General features: G+C 37.2%; 1 protein-coding gene across 1 annotated transcript in view; it reads left to right on the top strand.

Moving 5' to 3' along the window:
* TRAM1 (translocation associated membrane protein 1) overlaps positions 1-19,800 on the top strand; it is a 36,414-nt gene extending 16,614 nt beyond the window's left edge. Inside the window, exons 7-11 of the mRNA XM_044245471.1 lie at positions 2,467-2,537; positions 2,644-2,748; positions 3,701-3,844; positions 4,187-4,347; positions 18,234-19,800. Coding sequence (XP_044101406.1) covers positions 2,467-2,537; positions 2,644-2,748; positions 3,701-3,844; positions 4,187-4,347; positions 18,234-18,307 — 555 coding nt within the window. The 3' untranslated portion in view covers positions 18,308-19,800. The remainder of the gene's footprint in view (positions 1-2,466; positions 2,538-2,643; positions 2,749-3,700; positions 3,845-4,186; positions 4,348-18,233) is intronic.
* Positions 19,801-20,709: the final 909 nt, after the last annotated feature.

A 20,709-nucleotide genomic window follows, 5' to 3' on the forward strand; every position in this document is an offset into this window, starting at 1 on the left:
TCAGGTCATGATCTCAGGGTCCTGGGATCGAGTCCCGCATCGGGCTCTCTACTCTGCAGGGAGCCTGCTTCCTCCTCTCCCTCTCTCTGCCTGCCTGTCTGCCTGCTTGTGATCTCTGTCTGTCAAATAAATAAATAAAATCTTTAAAAAAAAAAAAAAGAGTTTTGAAAAGTTTTAAACATGAGATGGCTCCATCTGTGGTTTAGGAGGAAATCTTTGCCTTATATGTGGGCATATTTATGATATTCAGTTTAAAGTCAAATTTTTTAGTACAGTGTAGTTAAAACATTTTTTTATAAGAATAGAAATTTACTAGGGCGCCTGTGTGGCTCAGTGGGTTAAGCCTCTGCCTTCAGCTTAGGTCATGATCTCAGGGTCCTGGGATTGAGCCCCTCATCGGGCTTTCTGCTTAGTGGAGTGCCTGCTTCCCCTTCTCTCTCTGCCTGCCTCTCTGACTACTGTGATCTCTCTCCCTGTCAAATAAATAAATAAAATCTTAAAAAAAAAAAGAACAGAAATTTACTAAAGTATATGGCTGATCTTTTTTAATAAAAAGATGTTGGGGTAACAACTGAAAATGTCACTTGAAGTTATTTATAATTTTAGAACTTGTTTTGATTTAATGTACTATATTTACTAGATTTTCCATGAAAAGTGAGACAATTAAAATTTTAAGTCATCATTCCATGATTTCATTCTTGCGTTAACTATTTAAACATTAACATTAAGAATAGGGAGACTTTGATGAAGGGTTGTGTTTTTTTAAGATTTTATTTCTTTATCTGAGAGAGAAAGAGAGTGCACAAGCAGGGGGAGGGAGAGGGACAAGCAGACTCTGCACTAAGCATGGAGCCTGATGCAGGGCTCAATCCCAGGACCCTGGGATCATAACCTGAGCTGAAGGCCGATGCTTAACGACTGAGCCACTCAGGCACCCCAGAAGTTATATTCTTTAAAATAGTTTTTCCAGCAGTTGTTTCAGCAAATTAGCTACACTGACTTAGACAAGTTTTATAAAATGAGTTTAGTGATCAATCAGCAATTTAAAAACTTGTAAAGTTTTTTTTGTAAGTATCAGGAGTCCCCTTAGTCCCTTTTCTCCTCAGAAATTTGGAGCATAGATTAACACATCTGAAGAATATGGCAGTATTTCCCATATCAAGTCACATGCCACTTGTTTTAATTTAAAATATTTTATTTAAAATTATAGTTAAAAGTGTTTTGTTGTATACTGTCTACAATCACGTTGTACGTTGCCAGTGATATAAACACCACATTTGGGGAAATGTGTATCACAGGGGCACATGGGTGGCTTAGTGGGTTAAGCCTCTGCCTTCAGCTCAGGTCATGATCTTGGGGTCTTGGGATCGAGCCCCGCATCGGGCTCTCTGCTCGACGGGGGGCCTGCTTCCCTCCCTCTCTCTCTGTCTGCCCCTTGTGTTGAACTTCAGCATTTAAGTCTTGACACTGTTCTCCCATTCTCTCTCTCTCTCTCTCTTTTTTTTTTTTTTTTAAGATTTTTTAGTTGAGAGAGCATGAGCTGGGGGGAGGGACAGAGGAAGAGGGAGAAGCAGACTCCCCACAGAGCTTGATGTGGGGCTTGATCCCAGGACCCCGAGATCATGACCTGAGCTGAAGGCAGACACTTAACCAACTGAGCCACCTCAGGGCGCCTCTCCCTCTCTCTTATAAGGAGAAATATTTCATTGGAAGTTTAAAAATTAAGACAGCTTATTTTCAGAGATCCTTCTTTCTCCAGTTGGAAAAACCACTGTAAACTTGATATCATATCTTGGGGTTTTTTTCCCCAAGAGTCTCAAAACATAGTAGTATATATTGGTACTATTTGACTGTCTTATGTTCTCCCTTTCTAACACTTGATCTTTGTACCATTCTTACTAGAGAAGAGTTTTCAATTTCAAAACTACAGTTGTAAAATCTCTACTCTTTATCCAGAGATTTGGGGAAGTAACTCTACTGAAATGTAGAAGAAGAAGTAGAGGGCCAATAAAGGCCTGCGCTCAACTGTACTAGATGCCAGAGATGAGTTTAGTGAGGTTCCAGAGGAATACAGTTCAGTTCATTTAACCTCAATCCTCCATTTAAAAAAATTACAGTTAGCAGCCGTAGTACATCAGTAGTACTAACCAGGCTTAATATAGCCTGATACTGTATATAAGTCAGGCTACTTTGACTATGTTCCATATATACATGGAAACAGCAAAAAACAAAGTAGAAATGAGATGTGTATGCATTTCATAAATTAACAAGTGTTAATAGAGTTTAACACTGTCAGTTTTTACAGACATTTGTGACTACAACTTAAGATGAAAAGCTAGATTTTACATCATAATTTAGTGTGTATGTGTGTGTGAAATCTGTAATAAAATTTTCATGAAACAGTGTAATATGCTGTACACAGAAATGGTTCAGCGTGTTTAATCTATTATGCATCTCTATTTACAGGAAGATATTCCTCGTCAGCTTGTCTACATTGGTCTTTACCTCTTTCACATTGCCGGAGCTTATCTTTTAAAGTAAGTTGGGGTTTTGCTTGGATGTGTAAATGGACTGGGTAGATAGTGGGTTAGTCTGTTTTAATTGATAATTCATCTTTACATTTTAAATTTGTCCTTTTAACAGCTTGAATCATCTAGGACTTGTTCTTCTGGTGCTACATTATTTTGTTGAATTTCTTTTCCACATTTCCCGCCTGTTTTATTTTAGTGACGAAAAGTATCAGAAAGGGTAAGTAAGTTGTTTAGCCATTCTATTTCTTGTGTAATTAAAGTCAAGTCTGTGTTGCCAAGGACTGTGCTATTGCCAAGGTCCATGCTGGGGGCAGTTATGTCACTCTGTAAGCTGTTAGTAGTAGCTTAAAATAAAATTTAAAAACTTTACAATTCAGGTTGGCATTTTATTCTCTAAAATGGGAGTCTCATCTTGGCTGGAGAGATGTTATATTGGAACTTATAATTTTGAAGGCTTTTGGGGTTTAGTTTTCTATTATAATTGCCCTTTGGTTTAATGCATGTTTTTCTTTTGGAGGAAGAGTAATGGGGAAGTGATAACAGGAATAGGAAAGAAGAAAATGAAATAAAAGATTATATAGCCTTTAAAAAAAAGACTGTCTAGCCTAAAAGATACTAAAATATTTCAGTGGAAAATTGGACTGAAAACAGAATTGGAAGAGTATGACTTGTTAAAAAAAGAAAGTAAAACTAGGCCTATTAAGTGGGAATTGGGTGTCCTGTTTGTTAACAGGACAACTTTTGTCCAGCAGTTTTCAGAATTGTTCTGTGTGCCAGTAGTCATTAATAATAGTTACGTTTTTAAAAAGGAGATCAGCTAAACGAAGAGTCAATTATTTCTTTACTGGACTTCTAGAATCTTAAAGCTGCTGTGTTATTTATCTCCAAAAGTGTGATATAGTATATAGCAGATCCCAAACATTTTACTTCAGAATCCTTTTTTGCAGAACAATAAGGAATGTGGGGTTTTTTTAAATTATTTTTATTAACATATAATGTATTACTTGCCCCGGGGGTACAGGTCTTGAATCATCAAGCATACACACTTCACAGCACTCACCATAGCACATTGTTTTAATATGCATTTGCTTAGTAGGAATCTGATTTTTATTAGAAACTATTCCTATCTTTGCAATCTTATGAGTTTGACTTAAGACATTTTCTTACAGGTTTTCTCTGTGGGCAGTTCTATTTGTTTTGGGAAGACTGCTGACTTTAATTCTTTCTGTACTCACGGTTGGCTTTGGCCTTGCAAGAGCAGAGAATCAGAAATTGGATTTCAGTGCTGGGAACTTCAATGTGTTAGCCGTAAGGTACAGCCCATTTTAACATTTTTCTTACTTTGTACTGCTATATAGGATATATTATCCATCATGATGTAGATTATCTTAAAAAAATAGAGATAGATACAGGGGGGAACACATTCATGTGATTTCAAACCTGCTGCAGTCTCATATGTTTTAATTGAAATGCTAAGGGATTTCTTTGAATTTAGAGATTAACTATTAATGGGATAATTATTTATTAGCATCATCTTGTCACCATTGGGAATTTAGCACCAAGTGAATCCTGTCAGTGCTAGATAGAATACTTCATTCAGTGGCCATTGCTTTGATATACTCTAATGTTTTGTTTATTAACCTTAATATTCTCAGAATTGCTGTCCTGGCATCCATTTGCATTACCCAAGCATTCATGATGTGGAAGTTCATTAATTTTCAGCTTCGGAGGTGGAGGGAACATTCTGCTTTTCAGGCACCAGCTGTGAAGAAGAAACCAACAGTGACTAAAGGCAGGTCTTCTAGAAAAGGAACAGGTTTGTATTCAGTAAGCCGTGGAAAAGCTGAAGTAGAAAACTTTTTTTTTTTTTTTTTAATGTTGTGGGGTCTTACTCTAAACTTAAGATTTAAAAAAATTTTTTTTTCATTTGAGAGAGCAAGAGAGCGCTGTGCACAGGAGGAGGGGAGGGAGCAGAGGGGGAGGGAGAGGGACAAGCAGATGCTGTTCTGAGCACAGAGCCCAACGCTGGGCTCAGTCTCATAACCCTGAGATCGTGACCTGACCTGAAACCAAAAGTCAGACACTCAACTGACTGAGCCACTCAAGGATCCCTAAATCTTACAAAGAAAATTTGATTCTGTTTTTAGCAAAATCAGAAGCAAAGTAAAACTTACCCATTCGACAATTTGTTGATTCCCTAGGGTTGGTTATTTCCCAAAAGCTGTCTACTAAATTTCTCTTCTCCCAGGTTTTCCACTAGACCCATATATATGGGCCGTTTTTGAGTGAATAATTAACCCAGCAAGTGGTAGTTTGTGCTTTCAAGCATCTTACTCATATTTTTAAAAAAAGAAAAGGAAAACCTCTTTATAGCCCCTCCCATCTGCCTTTAGTTCCGAGTAGAACAGCTTTTTCTGTAACTTTTGATTGCTTGATCCTTCATCTTTGAGTCTACATCTACTACCCTCTTTTCTCCTTCTGTCTTCTGATTGAAAATGCATTGACATTGCAATAATTTTTTCAACTAGTATTTGGTGTTATACTTGGAAGTGTAACATAGAGGAGTTCCAGTTTTAAAGATGCATCAACTCTGGTTTGCTCCTTAGAAGTCTTCATATTTGATAGTTATGCCTTCCAGCCCTGTCCTATTCAGGCTTGTCTCAGCAACTCTTGGGCCTTTGCATTTCATATAAATTGTAGTACATCTTGGTCAGTTTCCACTCCCTGCCCTCCACCCTGCCAAAGAAACTCTTCCTGGGATATTTGATTAGAATTACATTGAATCTGTAGATCATTTTAGGGAGAAATGAACACTTCAGCCTGTGAGTATGGTATATACTTCCATTTACCTAGATTATTTTTAACTTCTTTCAGTGATATTTATTTAATGACCATTTTGTCGGGATCTAGTAAATCACATACCATAGGGTTCACACTTTAAAGTGTATGTTTCAGTGGTTTTTTTAAGTATATTCACAAAGCGTGTGAACCACTAATTCCAGAATATTTTTATCTCCCCAAAAAGAAACCACATGCCCACTAGCAGTCTTTTCCTATCCCTTCCTTCCCCCTGCCTCTGGCAACCACTTACCTATTTTCTGTCTCTGTTGATTGCCTTTTCTGGACATTTCATATAAATGGAATCGTATAAATTGTGATCTTCTGCAACTGGTTTCTTTCACAGATTATGTTTATCCACTTACTAGCTGATGGGCATTTGGGTTGTTGGCACTTTTTAGCTAATTGAATAATGCTGCTGTAAACATTTATGTACAAGTTTTTGTTTGAACATCTGTTTTTGCTCTCTTGGGTATATACCTAGGAATAGAATGGCTAGGACAAATGTTAATTGAATATTTAACATTTGCAGGGGAACCAATAAACTGATTTCCACAGTGGCTGCACCATTTGACATTCATTGTTCTTACAATATTCTTTTGTCTCCTGCAGCATTTGTGGAAAAGACTAATCTTTCTCTATTGAGTTGTCCTGATATCCTTGTTGAAAATCAGTTGATCAACTGCTTACAGGGCAGAATAAATAACTTATTTTCAGTGGGGAGAGGAAATCAGTTGATCAAAATGTAGGAATTTATTTTTGAACTCTCAATTCTGTTCTGTAGATCTATATGCCTCTTCTTATGCCAGTACCACCCTGTCTTGATTAATGTTGCTTTCTAGATCATTTTGAAATCAGGAAATGTGAGTCTTCCATTTTGTTCTTTTTCATGATTTGGTTATTCTGGGTCCTCTGCACTTCCGTATGAATTTTAGGATCAGCTTGTCAATTTCTGCAAAAGCCAGCTGGGCTTTTGATATGGATTACTTTGAATTTGTCGATTTCCTTGAAAAATAGGAACGTGGATGTCTTTCCATTTATTTGGGTCTTCCTTCATTTCTTTTAGTTAAATTTTGTAGTTATCATTGTATAAATCTTTTTTATTCCTAAGTATTTTATTCTTTTTGGTGATATTATAAATAGAATTCTCTTCTTTTCATTTTTGGATGTTTATTGCCAGTATATAGAAATATAATTGATTTTTCCATATTGATCTTTTATCCTGCAATATCACTGAACTTTTTAGGATTTTTTTTCTAAGATTTTTTTTTTATTTATTTGAGAGAGGACACGTGAGAGGAGGAAGGTCAGAGGGAGAAGCGGACTCCATGCTGAGCAGGGAGCCTGATGACGGTAGATCCTGGGACCCCAGGACCATGACCTGAGCCGAAGGTGGTCACTTAACCAACTGAGCCACCCAGGTGCCCCTGAACTTCTTAGGATTATTATTTAGTAGTAGGGTTTTTGTGTGGACTCTCGCATTTTCAGTATGCAGGACTATGTCATCTGCAGATGGAAATAGTTTTACTTCTTCCTGTCTAATCTGGATGATTTTTTTAATTAATTTTTTTATTTATTATTATTTTTTTTAATAAACATATAATGTATTTTTATCCCCAGGGGTACAGGTCTGTGAATCGCCAGGTTTACACACTTCACAGCACTCACCATAGCACATACCCTCCACAATGTCCATAACCCCACCCCCTCTCCCAACCCCCCTCCCCCCAGCAACCTTCAGTTTGTTTTGTGAGATTAAGAGTCACTTATGGTTTGTCTCCCTCCCAATCCCATCTTGTTTCATTTATTCTTCTCCCACCCCCTTAACCACCCCCATGTTGCATCTCCACTTCCTCATATCAGGGAGATCATATGACAGTTGTCTTTCTCCGATTGACTTATTTCGCTAAGCGTGATACCCTCTAGTTCTGTCCATGTTGTCGCAAATGGCAAGATTTCATTTCTTTTGATGGCTGCATAGTATTCCATTGTGTATATATACCACACCTTCTTTATCCATTCATCTGTTGATGGACATCTAGGTTCTTTCCATAGTTTGGCTATTGTAGACATTGCTGCTATAAACATTCGGGTGCACGTGCCCCTTCGGATCACTACGTTTGTATCTTTGGGGTAAATACCCAGTATTGCAATTGCTGGGTCATAGGGTAGTTCTATTTTCAACATTTTGAGGAACCTCCATGCTGTTTTCCAGAGTGGTTGCTCCAGCTTGCATTCCCAACAGCAGTGTAGGAGGGTTCCCCTTTCTCCGCATCCTCACCAGCATCTGTCATTTACTGACTTGTTAATTTTAGCCATTCTGACTGGTGTGAGGTGATATCTCATTGTGGTTTTGATTTGTATTTCCCTGATGCCGAGTGATGTGGAGCACTTTTTCATGTGTCTGTTGGCCATGTGAATGTCTTCTTTGCAGAAATGTCTGTTCATGTCCTCTGCCCATTTCTTGATTGGATTATTTGTTCTTTGGATGTTGAGTTTGCTAAGTTCTTTATAGATTTTAGACACTAGTCCTTTATCTGATATGTAGTTTGCAAATATTTTCTCCCATTCTGTCAGTTGTCTTTTAGTTTTGTTAACCATTTCCATTGCTGTGCAAAAGCTTTTGATCTTGATGAAGTCCCAGTAGTTCATTTTTGCCCTCGCTTCCCTTGCCTTTGGCGATGTTCCTAGGAAGACGTTGCTGCGGCTGAGGTCGAAGAGGTCGCTACCTGTGTTCTCCTCAAGGATTTTGATGGATTCCTTTCTCACATTGAGGTCTTTCGTCCATTTTGAGTCTATTTTCATGTTTGGTGTAAGGAAATGGTCCAATTTCATTTTTCTGCATGTGGCCGTCCAATTTTCCCAACACCATTTATTGAAGAGACTGTCTTTTTTCCATTGGACATTCTTTCCTGCTTTTTCAAAGATTAGTTGACCATAGAGTTGAGGGTTTATCTGGGCTCTCTATTCTGTTCCATTGATCTATGTGTCTGTTTTTATGCCAGTACCATGCTGTCTTGATGATGACAGCTTTTTAATAGAGCTTGAAGTCCGGAATTGTGATGCCACCAACTTTGGCTTTCTTTTTCAATATTCCTTTGGCTATTTGAGGTCTTTTCTGGTTCCATATAAATTTTAGGATTATTTGTTCCATTTCTTTGAAAAAAATGGGTGGGATTTTGATAGGGATTGCATTAAATGTGTAGATTGCTTTAGGTAGCATAGACATTTTCACAATATTTGTTCTTCCAATCCAGGAGCATGGAACATTTTTCTATTTCTTTGTGTCTTTCTCAATTTCTTTCATGAGTACTTTATAGTTTTCTGAGTATAGATTCTTAGCCTCTTTGGTTAGGTTTATTCTTAGGTATCTTATAGTTTTGGGTGCAGTTGTAAATGGGATTGATTCCTTAATGTCTCTTTCTTCTGTCTTGCTGTTGCTGTATAGAAATGCAGCTGATTTCTGTGCATTGATTTTATATCCTGGCACTTTACCGAATTCCTGTACAAGTTCTCGCAGTTTTGGAGTGGAGCCTTTTGGGTTTTCCACATATAGTATTATATCATCTGCAAAGAGTGATAGTTTGACAACTTCTTTGCCAATTTGGATGCCTTTAATTTCTTTTTGTTGTCTGATTGCTGAGGCTAGGACTTCTAGTACTATGTTGAATAGCAGTGGTGATAATGGACATCCCTGCCATGTTCCTGACCTTAGCGAAAAAACTTTTAGTTTTTCTCCAGTGAGAATGATACTTGCAGTGGGTTTTTCATAGATGGCTTTGATAATATTGAGGTATGTGCCCTCTACCCCTACACTTTGAAGAGTTTAGATCAGGAAGGGATGCTGTACTTTGTCAAATGCTTTTTCAGCATCTATAGAGAGTATCATATGGTTCTTATTCTTTCTTTTATTAATGTGTTGTATCACATTGATACAACAGCCAACCTTGCAGCCCTGGAATAAATCCCACTTGGTCGTGGTGAATAATCCTTTTAATGTACTGTTGGATCCTATTGGCTAGTATTTTGGTGAGAATTTTCGCATCTGTGTTCATCAAGGATATTGGTCTGTAATTCTCTTTTTTGATGGGATCCTTGTCTGGTTTTGGGATCAAGGTGATGCTGGCTTCATAAAATTAGTTTGGAAGTTTTCCTTCCATTTCTATTTTTTGGAACAGTTTCAGGAGAATAGGAATTAGTTCTTCTTCAAACTTTTGGTAGAATTCCTCTCGGAAGCTTTCTGACTCTGGGCTTTTGTTTGTTTGGAGATTTTTGATGACTGTTTCCATCTCCTTACTGGTTATGGGTCTGTTCAGGTTTTCTGTTTCTTCCTGGTTCAGTTGTGGTAGTTTATATGTCTATAGGAATGTACCCATTTCATTCCAGATTCTCAAATTTGTTGGTGTAGAGTTGCTCATAGTATGTTCTTATAATTGTGTGTATTTCTTTGGTGTTAGTTATGATCTCTCCTCTTTCATTCATGATTTTATTTATTTGGGTCCTTTATCTTTTCTTTTTGATAAGTCTGGCCAGGGGTTTATCAATCTTATTAATTCTTTCAAAGAACCAGCTCCTAGTTTCGTTGATTTGTTCTGTTGGGCTTTTTTTGTTTCTATTTCATTGATTTCTGCTCTGATCTTTATGATTTCTCTTCTTCTGCTGGGTTTAGGCTTTCTTTGTTCTTTCTCCAGCTCCTTTAGGTGTAGGGTTGGGTTGTGTATTTGAGACCTTTCTTGTTTCTTGAGAAAGGCTTATATCACTATACATTTTCCTCTCAGGACTACCTTTGCTGGGTCCCACAGATTTTGAACCGTTGTGTTTTCATTATCATTTGTTTCCATGAATTTTCTCAATTCTTCTTTAATTTTCTGGTTGACCCATTCATTCTTTAGAAGGATGCTGTTTAGTCTTCATGTATTTGGGTTCTTTCCAAGTTTCCTCTTGTGATTGAGTTCTAGCTTCAGAGCATTGTGGTCTGAAAATATGCAGGGAATGATCCCAGTGTTTTGGTACCAGTTGAGACCTGATTTGTGATCCAGGATGTGATCTATTCTGGAGAATGTTCCATGTACACTAGAGAAGAATGTGTATTCAGTTGCTTTGAGATGGAATGGAAATCTGAATATATCTGGTCCATCACTTAAGGCTTTTATTTCCTTTTTGATATTTTGCTTAGATGATCTGTCCATTTCAGTGAGGGGATGTTAAAGTCCCGTACTATTATTCTATTTTTGATGTGTTTCTTTGGTTTTATCATTAATTGGTTTATGTAGTGGCTGTTCATATGTTAGGGACATAGATATTTGAAATTGTTAGATCTTCTTATTGGACAGACTGACCACTTAAGTATGATAGAGTATCCTTCCTCGTCTCTTATTATAGTCTTTGGCTTAAAATCTAATTGATCTGATATAAGGATTGCCACCCCAGCTTTCTTCTCATGTCCATTAGTTTGGTAAACTGTTTTCCACCCCCTCACTTTAAATCTGGAGGTGTCTTTGGGTCTAAAATGAGTTTCTTGTAGGCAACATATTGGTGGGTTTTGTTTTTTTTTATCCATTCTGATACCCTGTGTCTTTTGATTGGGGCATTTAGCCCATTAACATTCAGGGTAATTATTGAGAGATAGGAATTTAGTGCCATTGTATTGCCTGTAAGGTGACTGTTACTGTATATTGTCTCTGTTCCTTTCTGATCTACTACTTTTAGTCTCTCTCTTTGCTTAGAGGACCCCTTTCAGTATTATCTGTAGAGCTGGTTTGGTGTTTGCAAATACTTTTTCAGTTTTTGTTTGTCCTGGAAGCTTGTGATCTCTCCTTCTATTTTCAAGGATAGCCTAGCTGGATATAGTATTCTTGGCTGCATGTTTTTCTCATTTAGTGCTCAGAATATATCATGCCAGTTCTTTCTGGCCTGCCAGGTCTCTATTGGATAAGTCCGCTGCCAGTCAAATATTTTTACCATTGTATGTTACAGACTTCTTGTCCCAGGCTGCTTTCAGGATTTTCTCTTTGTCGCTAAGACTTGTAAATTTTACTATTAGGTGACGGGGTGTGGACCTATTCTTGTTGATTTTGAGGGGGATTCTCTGCATCTCCTGGATTTTGATGCTTGTTCCCTTTGCCATATTAGGGAAATTCTCTCCAATATATACCTTCTGTTCCCCTCTCTCTTTCTTCTTCTTCTGGAATCCCAATTGTTCTAATGTTGTTTCGTCTTATGGTGTCACTTATCTCTCGAATTCTCCTCTCGTGGTCCAGTTGCTGTTCGTTACTCTTTTGCTCAGCTTCTTTATTCTCTGTCATTTGGTCTTCTATATCACTAATTCTTTCTTCTGCCTCATTTATCCTAGCAGTGAGAGCCTCCATTTCTTATTGCACCTCATTAATAGCTTTTTTTATTTCAACTTGGTTAGATTTTAGCTCTTTTACTTCTCCAGAAAGGGCTTTTACCTCTCCAGAGAGGGTTTCTCTATATCTTCCATGCCTTTTTCGAGCCCAGCCAGAACCTTGAGAATTGTCATTCTGAACTCTAGGTCTGACATATTACCAATGTCTGTATTGATTAGGTCCCTAGCCTTTGGTACTGCCTCTTGTTCTTTTTTTGGTGGTGAGTTTTTCTGTCTTGTCATTTTGTCCAGATAAGAGTATATGAAGGAGCAAATAAAATACTAAAAGGGTGGCAAAGACCCCAGGAAAATCCACTTTAACCAAATCAGAAGAGACCCCAAATCGTGGGGGAGAGAAAGGGGATAAAAAGAAGTTCAGGAAAAAAAAAAATTTTTTTTTAAAGAAAACAAATAAAAAAGAAAATATATATATATTAGATAAACTAGTTAAAAAACGTTAAAAAAGAAAAGGGTAAAAGTTAAAAAAAAAAAGTTAGCAGAAGAAAAAAAAAATTAAATTAACCACAAGACTAAAGAATCATGGGGAGAAAACCATGAGTTCCATGCTTTGCTTTCTGCTCCTCTGGAATTCTGCTGCTCTCCTTGGTAGGTGAACTTGGTCTTGGCTGGATTTCTTGTTGATCTTCTGGGAGAGGGTCCTGTTGTAGTGATTCTCAAGTGTCTTTGCCTAAGGCGGAATTGCACTGCCCTTACCAGGGGCCAGTCTAAGTAATCCGATCAGGTTCGCTTTCAGGAGCTTTTGTCCCCTGAATGCTTTCCGTAGAGTTCCGGAGGATGGGAATGAAAATGGCGGCCTCCCAGTCTCCAGCCTGGAGGAGCCGAGAGCTGGGGGCCCCCACTCCTCAGTGTGCTCTCAGAGAAAAGAGCCCAATCACTCCTGTTTCCCTGGCCTCTGGCCGCGCTCCGAGCTCACCCAGCCTGCGACCAGTTCAAGGTAACCCAGAGCTGAGAGCTCACTCCTTGGCTCTGTCTCTGTAGCCAGTTTCCCCGCTCTAATATCTGTGAGCTCTGCGACACTCACACCTCCGATCCTTCTGTGACCCCGTGTGGGCTTCACCCAGGTTTAGCCTGTGGAGCGGTGTCACTCAGTGGAGCAGACTTTTAAAAGTCCTGATTTTGTGCTCCATTGCTCCATTGCTCTACCACTTGCTGGGAGCTGGCCCCACCCTCCGCACGGTCTATCTTCCCGTCGCTTTGGATTCACTTCTCTGCTGGTCCTACCTTTCGGAAAGTGATCGATTTTCTGTTTTTAGAATTGCTGTTCTTCTTGTCTTCAATCTCCCGTTGGATTTGTAGGTGTTTGCAATGGTTTGATAATCTATCTAGCTGATCTCCTGCTACCTGATGTAGTCTCAGCCTGCTACTTCTCCGCCATCTTGACTCCTCCCCCGCCATCTTGACTCCTCCCCCGCATAATCTGGATGATTGTTATTTCATTTTCTTGCCAAACAGCCCTGGCTAGAACCTCCAAAACAATGTTGAGTAGAAGCGGAGAGAACAAATATCCTCATCTTGTTCCTGATATTATCAGGAAAGCTTGTAGACCTTTACCATTACATATGATGTTGCCTGTGGGTTGCCTAAATGCCTTTTTATCAGCTTAAGGAGGTTCCCTTCTATTTCTAATTTATTAGTATTTTTATCATGAAAGGATGTTAGATTTTGTCACTTGCTTGTTCTGCATCTACTGAAATCATCAAATGGTTTTTATTCTTCATTTTATTGATATCATGTATTACTATTAATTGGTTTTTGAATGTTAACCCAACAGTGCATTCCTGGGATAAATCTCATTTGGTTATGGCATATAATCCTCTTTAGATATTGTTTGATTTGGTTTGTTAGTATTTTATTGAGCATTTTTATATCTATACTCATAAAGGATATTGATGTGTATTTTTTAGTAATGTATTTATTTTCAAATGTAAAACCAGTCTTACATTTCTAGCTTAAATTCAAGTTGATGATAATACATAGCTTTTAGTAGATTGGTGTTTTCAGTATATTTGTTAGGATTTTTTTACCTGTGTTCATATAAAAGATTGGCCTCTAATTAGCCTGGTTTTGTTTTTGTAATGTTCTTAGCACATCTTGGTGTCAGGGTTATGATAGCTTTATAAATAAAAGTATTAGGCAGTTTTATCCTTTGTGTGAAGTCAACATTCTTTTTTACTTAAATGCTTGGAAGAATCTACCGGTGAGGCCATCTAACCTAGAATCTTCTCTGGAGGAGGCTATTTACCTATAGATTTACATTCTTTAATAGATAATAGGATTATTCAGGTTTTTGTTTCTTATTGTGTCTCTTTTGGAAAATTGTATTTCTCAAGAATTTTCATTTCATCTAACTTGGCAAATGTATCAGTAAAATTATTCATAATATTCTTTTATTAATTTGTGTAGAATAGTAGTATTTTTTACTTCCTATGTTAGTAATTTATGCCCTTCCCCCACCCTCCCATTAGCCAAAAACTAACATTTGTGGGCTTTTTTGTTGATTTTCTTAGTCATATCATTGATTTCTGTTCGTGGTTCTTTGGGCTTGATTTGTTACTTTGCTATTTGTGGTTTACCTTCTTGAGATAGATCTTTACATCATTGATTTTCTGCCCATCTCGTGAATTACTTGCAATTAAAGGCAAGCTTTCCCTTTCAGCAGTGCTTTAATTGAATTTCACAAATTTTGATATCTTTTTCATTATCATTCACTCTAGGATATTATAACTCCAATCTGATTTCTTCTTTGATCCACAGATAGATCATTTATTAATACATTGTTTAATTTACAACTACGTGGGCATTTTCTAGTTTTCTTTTTGTTACTGATTTCTAGCTTAATTCTGTTATGGCTAAAGAACATATTCCGAATGATTTCAGTTCTTTGGAATTTGTTGAGACTTTCTTTTTTTTTTTTTTTTAATTTTTTTTTTTTTTTTTTAAGATTTTTCTTTATTTGACAGATCAGAAGTAGTCAGAGAGGCAGGCAGAGAGAGAGAGGAGGAAGCAGGCTCCCTGCTGAGCAGACAGCCTGATACGGGGCTCGATCCCAGGACCCTGAGATCATGACCTGAGCCGAAGGCAGCGGCTTAACCCACTGAGCCACCCAGGCGCCCCTGTTGAGACTTTCATTATGGCTCAGCATGTGTTCAGTTTTGGAAAATGTTCCATTTGGACTTCAAAAGAATGTGCTTTCTGAATTTCTTGGTTATTAGTTGTATATCGGGTCAGATTTGTTAGTTGTATTTTTCAATCTTTTATATCTTTACTGATTTGGTAGAAGGAGTTCTATTTGTTCAGTCAGTTATTGCAGGAGGTACTGAACTTTTCCATGTCGTTTACCAGCTTTTGCTTTAAATATTTTGAAGGCGTATAAGTACATCAAAATTTAGGGTTATTATAAATTCCTGTTGAATTTGTCCTCTTACTGAATGTCTGTCTTTATTTCTAGTAATTTCTGTATTTACTATAGCTGCACCAACTTTCTTTTGGTAAGATGTTATGGTGCATCTTTTTCTTTATTTTTCTACTTTAAACCTTTCTTTGTCCTTAAATATAAATTTCATCTCTTGTCAGCAGCATATAATTGCATCTAATTATCTGACAATTATTGTCTTTGTTTTTAGGAATATCATTTTCTTTGTCGTTATCCTGTTCTCTATCATACAGATCTTCCTGAATTTTGCTTGGCTTGACTTCTTTTATCATTTTTGGAAAATTCTTGACCCTAATTTCTTCAAATATTCTTCTACCCCATTCTCTCTCTCCTTTCCTTCTGGAACTCCAATATATGTGTTAAACCCTTTTTACCCTGTCCATGCTTTCTGCATTTTTCATCCCTTTTTTTCTGAGTTTTAATCTAAGTTTGTTTGTTTTTAATTTTTATTTATTTATTTGACAGAGAGAGAGATCACAAGTAGGCAGAGAAGCAGGCAGCAAGAGAGGAGGAAACAGGCTCCCTGCTGAGCAGAGAGCCTGATGCCGGGCTCAATCCCAGGACCCTGAGATCATGACCTGAGCCGAAGGCAGAGGCTTTAACACACTTAGCCACCCAGGCGCCCCCAATCTAAGTATTTTTTTTCTGGTTCACTGATTTCTTCTGTTGCGCCTAATCTGCTATTAAATTCATTTATTAAGTCTGTATTTTCACTTACTGTATTTTCCAGTTCTAGGATTAAAGATTTAGTTCTCGTGAAATTCTCCATCTTTTTATTTATTTTTATTACTCATTTTATGAGTCCCTGTGTGGTAAGTCCAGATGTGGATCACCTGAGGACTGTTTTCTTTTCTTTTCTCTTCTTTTTCTCTTCAAAGGTAAACACCTTCTTTACGTGAGTTGAAGATAGGAGGGAGGAGGATTTATTTACCTTTTGGACCTTGATTTTCCTCAAATAGAGCTCCAGCTTCTTGCCCTCTAGCACATAGCCCTCTGCTCAGCCACACTGGCCTGGTCTTCAGGCAGTGCACTCAAGAAGCCTGCTCTTATGGAACTGCTGATTGTGGCTTGTTTTTTCCTTCCACTATGTTTCTTCCGAATTTTCTTTGATTCTTTTTTGTTTAAAATCTCTTCCTCCTTAGGAGTCAACTTAGCCCACTTCTTAAGCCCAGAGGTAGTACATAGTGGAACTCATACCATGGTCAGGATGGCCTTCTGTCAATGAGCACGGTACCATTCCTCACCAGGGTCTTGGTGTGGACTGCTCATTCATTGTTGGGTACTTTGTAGATAATATCAGTAATTCCTGTTTGCTTCTTCCAACACTCAGAGCCCCACGAGAAGTTCCCCACATCCAGCCTCAAGGCAGTGTACTTCTTATTACCTCCCCAGATTGGAACTCTGTGTATGGGGCAGAGCATCCCAGCTCATCCTTCTGCTTCTTGTGGAAGGGCTTTCTCTTGCCCCCGGTCTTGCAAGTTGTACCAGTTGTCCCAGCAGATGCCCATCACTTGGTGCTGGCTGAAAAGAGTGAAGATCTATTCCTAATATATTTTTTTCTCTCAGTTTTTAGTACCTTGGTCTTGCTTTCTGGGATGCCTGGTAGTTTTTTAATTGAATACTGGGTGTTTTATGTAAAAATGGGTATAGGTTTTAGTCGAGTTGATAGAGGCTCTGGATTAAATATGGGTAGATCATTCTGTCCTGTCAAAGCTGATCTGTTTCCAGTTTACCCTCATTCCTAGAACATCAGCCATTTGTATAGTCTGTCTTCTCTGACAGACTCTGGATTCATATTTTTTCTTCTGTCATTATGAGACCAACCAAGTCTCTGTTTAGTTTTGCATTTGCATAGGAGTTGCTTTCTGTTTGATTCCTCTGAGTCTTGCTTTGTGCATGCACATTCAGTAATAGGCAGATGCCTTAAGGGAGAAATACAGAGCTGCCTTCGGTTTTTGTTTTGGGGTTTTTTTTTCCCTTTAGACAGCCATTTTTGTATTCCAAATTTAATGGACATTTTTGGAGAGAGGGTTAGTCTAATAATAGTTACAGATCAATCGATAGATACCTCCATCATAACTTGAAGAAGGCAGCCATAGTATACTCCTAAACATTAAAGTTATCCTAAACACTGACTTTATATCTTGTAAGGAAACATATCCCTGAGAACTTTGTTTAGAGACAAATGTGAAAGGTTCTTTATTGCTACCAAAAGTACTGCTCTTAAGACTATTCTAAAATTCTTGTCATTTTTTTTTTTAGAATTTTCTGTCTTTTCTCTATCACTTTTTTCTGCTTTCAGTACTAATTGCTTTATGTTTTATTGAGATACAATTGACAGTTACTTTTTTAAAAATTTGCTACTTTTAGGGGAACCTGGGTGGCTCAGTTGGTTAAGCATCTGGCTGTCGGTTTCAGCTCAAGTCATGATCGCATGGTTGTGTGATCAAGGCCCATGTCTGCTCTGTGCTCAGTGCAAAGTCTGCTTCAGTTTCTCTCTCCCTCTCCCTTTCCCTCATACTCTTTCTCTCAAATAATTAAATCTTAAAAAAAAAAAATTGCTACTGAACATGTGTTTAACATGTTACTGGGTTGGGTTGGTTTTTTTGTTGTTGTTGTTGTTGTTGTTTTTTATTATCAGGTTTTATGATTGGTTAAATACTGGTAAAGATTTATTACTGAGAAATAAGTTTTACCTAAGGGCATACAGATCTTTATTGGGTTTTTAAATTTTCTTTTCTGAAGGTACTTTTGTGTATAAAGATGATTTTATTTGCATTTCTTTATAAAAGAGAGTAATAACTGGGGCGCCTGGGTGGCTCAGTCGGTTAAGCATCTGCCTTCGGCTCAGGTCATGATCCCAGGGTCCTGGGATCAAGCCCTGCATCTGGCTCCTTGCTCAGAGGGGAGCCTGCTTCTCCTGCTTCCCCTGCTTGTGCTCTCTGTCTCTGTCAAATAAATGAATAAGATCCTTATTTTTAAAAAAAGAGAGAGAATAATACTGATTCTTTTCTCTTTTCAGAAAATGGTGTAAATGGAACAGTAACTTCAAATGGAGCAGACTCTCCCCGTAATAGAAAAGAGAAATCTTCATAATGAATTATAATCTAAGTGATTAATGTCCCCAAAGAAATACGCTTTTTACTATATCTTTCAGCACTAGAGATTTTTTCTGTCCTTAAAAATACAGTTTGTGCTCTTTGATTCTTGCTATTGTACTGTTTCATGCATTTTTTTAAAGGGCATTTGAGGGAAGGTTGATTACTATGAGTGAGAAAAATATTTAGCTTAGACTAAGCTACCTGCCTTCAGAATAGTTTAGGGACCACCACCATATTTTATTTTGTTTTTTATCTTTGAACGTTTTTCTAATGATTTGGAGAGATAACTATTTACAGAAATTCTACATATCAGTGATAAAATTTCTTGCTCTCACCAATTTTTTATATTAGCAAGATGGCCTCTTCCAGCAAGGTCATATTTTTTTAAGTTATCTTTCAGGGTAATATGGAAATACTATAAAGTTGGAAGTCAAACTTTAATATGTTTTCAGTGTTCTCTAATTTTTAGGAATTTTTGTAGTCTTTACACCTGGGAAAAAAGATTTGTAAATTCACTAAAATAATTGTGTGCTTTATATTATAGGTAATGGTTGTTAATGTTACATCCCCATTTTTAAAAAAAATAGTATTGGTTACAATGTGTGGAGATTATTGCCATATATAGTGAATCAAAATACATGAACATAAAAGTACCTGTGAAGTAAAATCTTTCTTGTGCATTTTCAACACTTGTGAGCTGAAAATCAGAAAATTAAATATTTACTATAAAGAACCAAATCTGACTATAGCCCTTTTTGATATGTTTATTAATAATGATTCTTAATGGGGCTTGTTATAAGATCAATATGCACAGCATCTTAGAAAAATATTGTTTAACCTGCAATCCCTTTTTTAAAATAATGCCTATTTGATTTATATCTATAAAGAGAATGTCGGGTAATTATATTGGGAGAAACTGCATTAATCTTAAACTGAAAATTCAGTTGGCTAATCTTAGAAAACAGTGCTTTATGTTATAACTATAGCTTTGGTCCCACCTTTAATTGAGAAGCATTTATCTGTATAAAACATATTTTTGGATAAATATATATATATATATATATATATATATTTGTATCTCTACAGAAAGGCTCTAAAAAACATTTGAGTAAAACATTTGGTTCCCTTTTCTATAATTATCCCTAAAAATTCTTATAGCTATATTTGGTTTTTTGTTGTCTTCACAGTACCTCTACTGCTCCTTTTGGTGTTCGCATCTTGTTCTCCATTTCTCACTTTTGTCACAAGCTCATGTTTGTGCCATTTTTAGTATAAAAGTTGCAGGCTTGTTAGGTCTGCAGTTTAGTAAGTTGCCATGCTGCTAGAAAGTTGTGCTTTCTATTTCCAGCTGTTGACTTCCTGGAAAAAGTAGTAGCTCTCTGTAGCATCATGGAGTTTCAGTGGAACCAAATTTTTGCCATTAAAAACTGGCATTATATTGAACTATACATTGAGAAATCAATCAAAATAAAATTTTTACTTTCACAAGCTGTATCCTGAACGTTCTCTTTATTGTTAGCAAGTTTTTAATGCTATCTTAGACAATGCAATCTCATTAAAATGTACCATGTTTAAAGAGTATACTCTTGATAAACATTTAGAATAGCCTTTGCCAAAGAAGTGTTCTGCAAAAAAAGAGTATTAGTTTCATATAATATCCGAGAGCTACTGAGGGGGAAAAAATGGTTAATCACCAAATTCAGAGACTACTGAGTTAAATTTAAAAGGTGTTTCTTTACTATAGGACTGTTCAACCCTTTATATGCAAATAAGCTTCCTGATCCACTAATAATGTTTACAGTAGGGATATAATGTGCAGTGTTTTTTGGGCTGTGGAAACTTCTTTATATGGAATTACTTAACAGCGTCATGTTCCACACCATACCATACCATAGGTTTAGGAAAAGGAAAGAAAAAAGCCCTTTATAGGTAGCTAAAACTTGATAGGCACACATATAGTCCCAAGTAAAATTGTTAATTGTATAAGCTCTAGATCCCCTCGCCCCAAATGCTCTCAGGAAAGTCTTTACTGGCCTCCAGATTGTGCAGTGTGTCACTGTCACCCAGTCTAAGGTCAGCTTTGAAGGCTGTTGGCAAGCATGCAGGACCGTGACCCAGGACAGCTGTCAAATTCATTGAGTAACCTTGAACTAGTTGTTTTGCCATTTTGGGATTCAGTCTTTGCCTCTGTAAAAAGCCTTTTTGCTTGCCTTTTAGAGTATGGTTGTGGGTGGTCCAGGTGGACTATTTTGGAACAAAAGTATTAAGAGCATTCTTCTAAAATTCAGAAATTCTACACAGTCAAAATCAGAGCTAATCCTGAAGCAAAGCTTGTATAGATGAAGAAACAGGAAAGATGAATTTTTTGTTGCACATTTTGTTAGCAATAACCATTGA

The sequence above is a fragment of the Neovison vison genome, chromosome 4 (assembly GCF_020171115.1).
Source record: "Neovison vison isolate M4711 chromosome 4, ASM_NN_V1, whole genome shotgun sequence".
Classification (NCBI taxonomy): Eukaryota; Metazoa; Chordata; class Mammalia; order Carnivora; family Mustelidae; genus Neogale; species Neogale vison.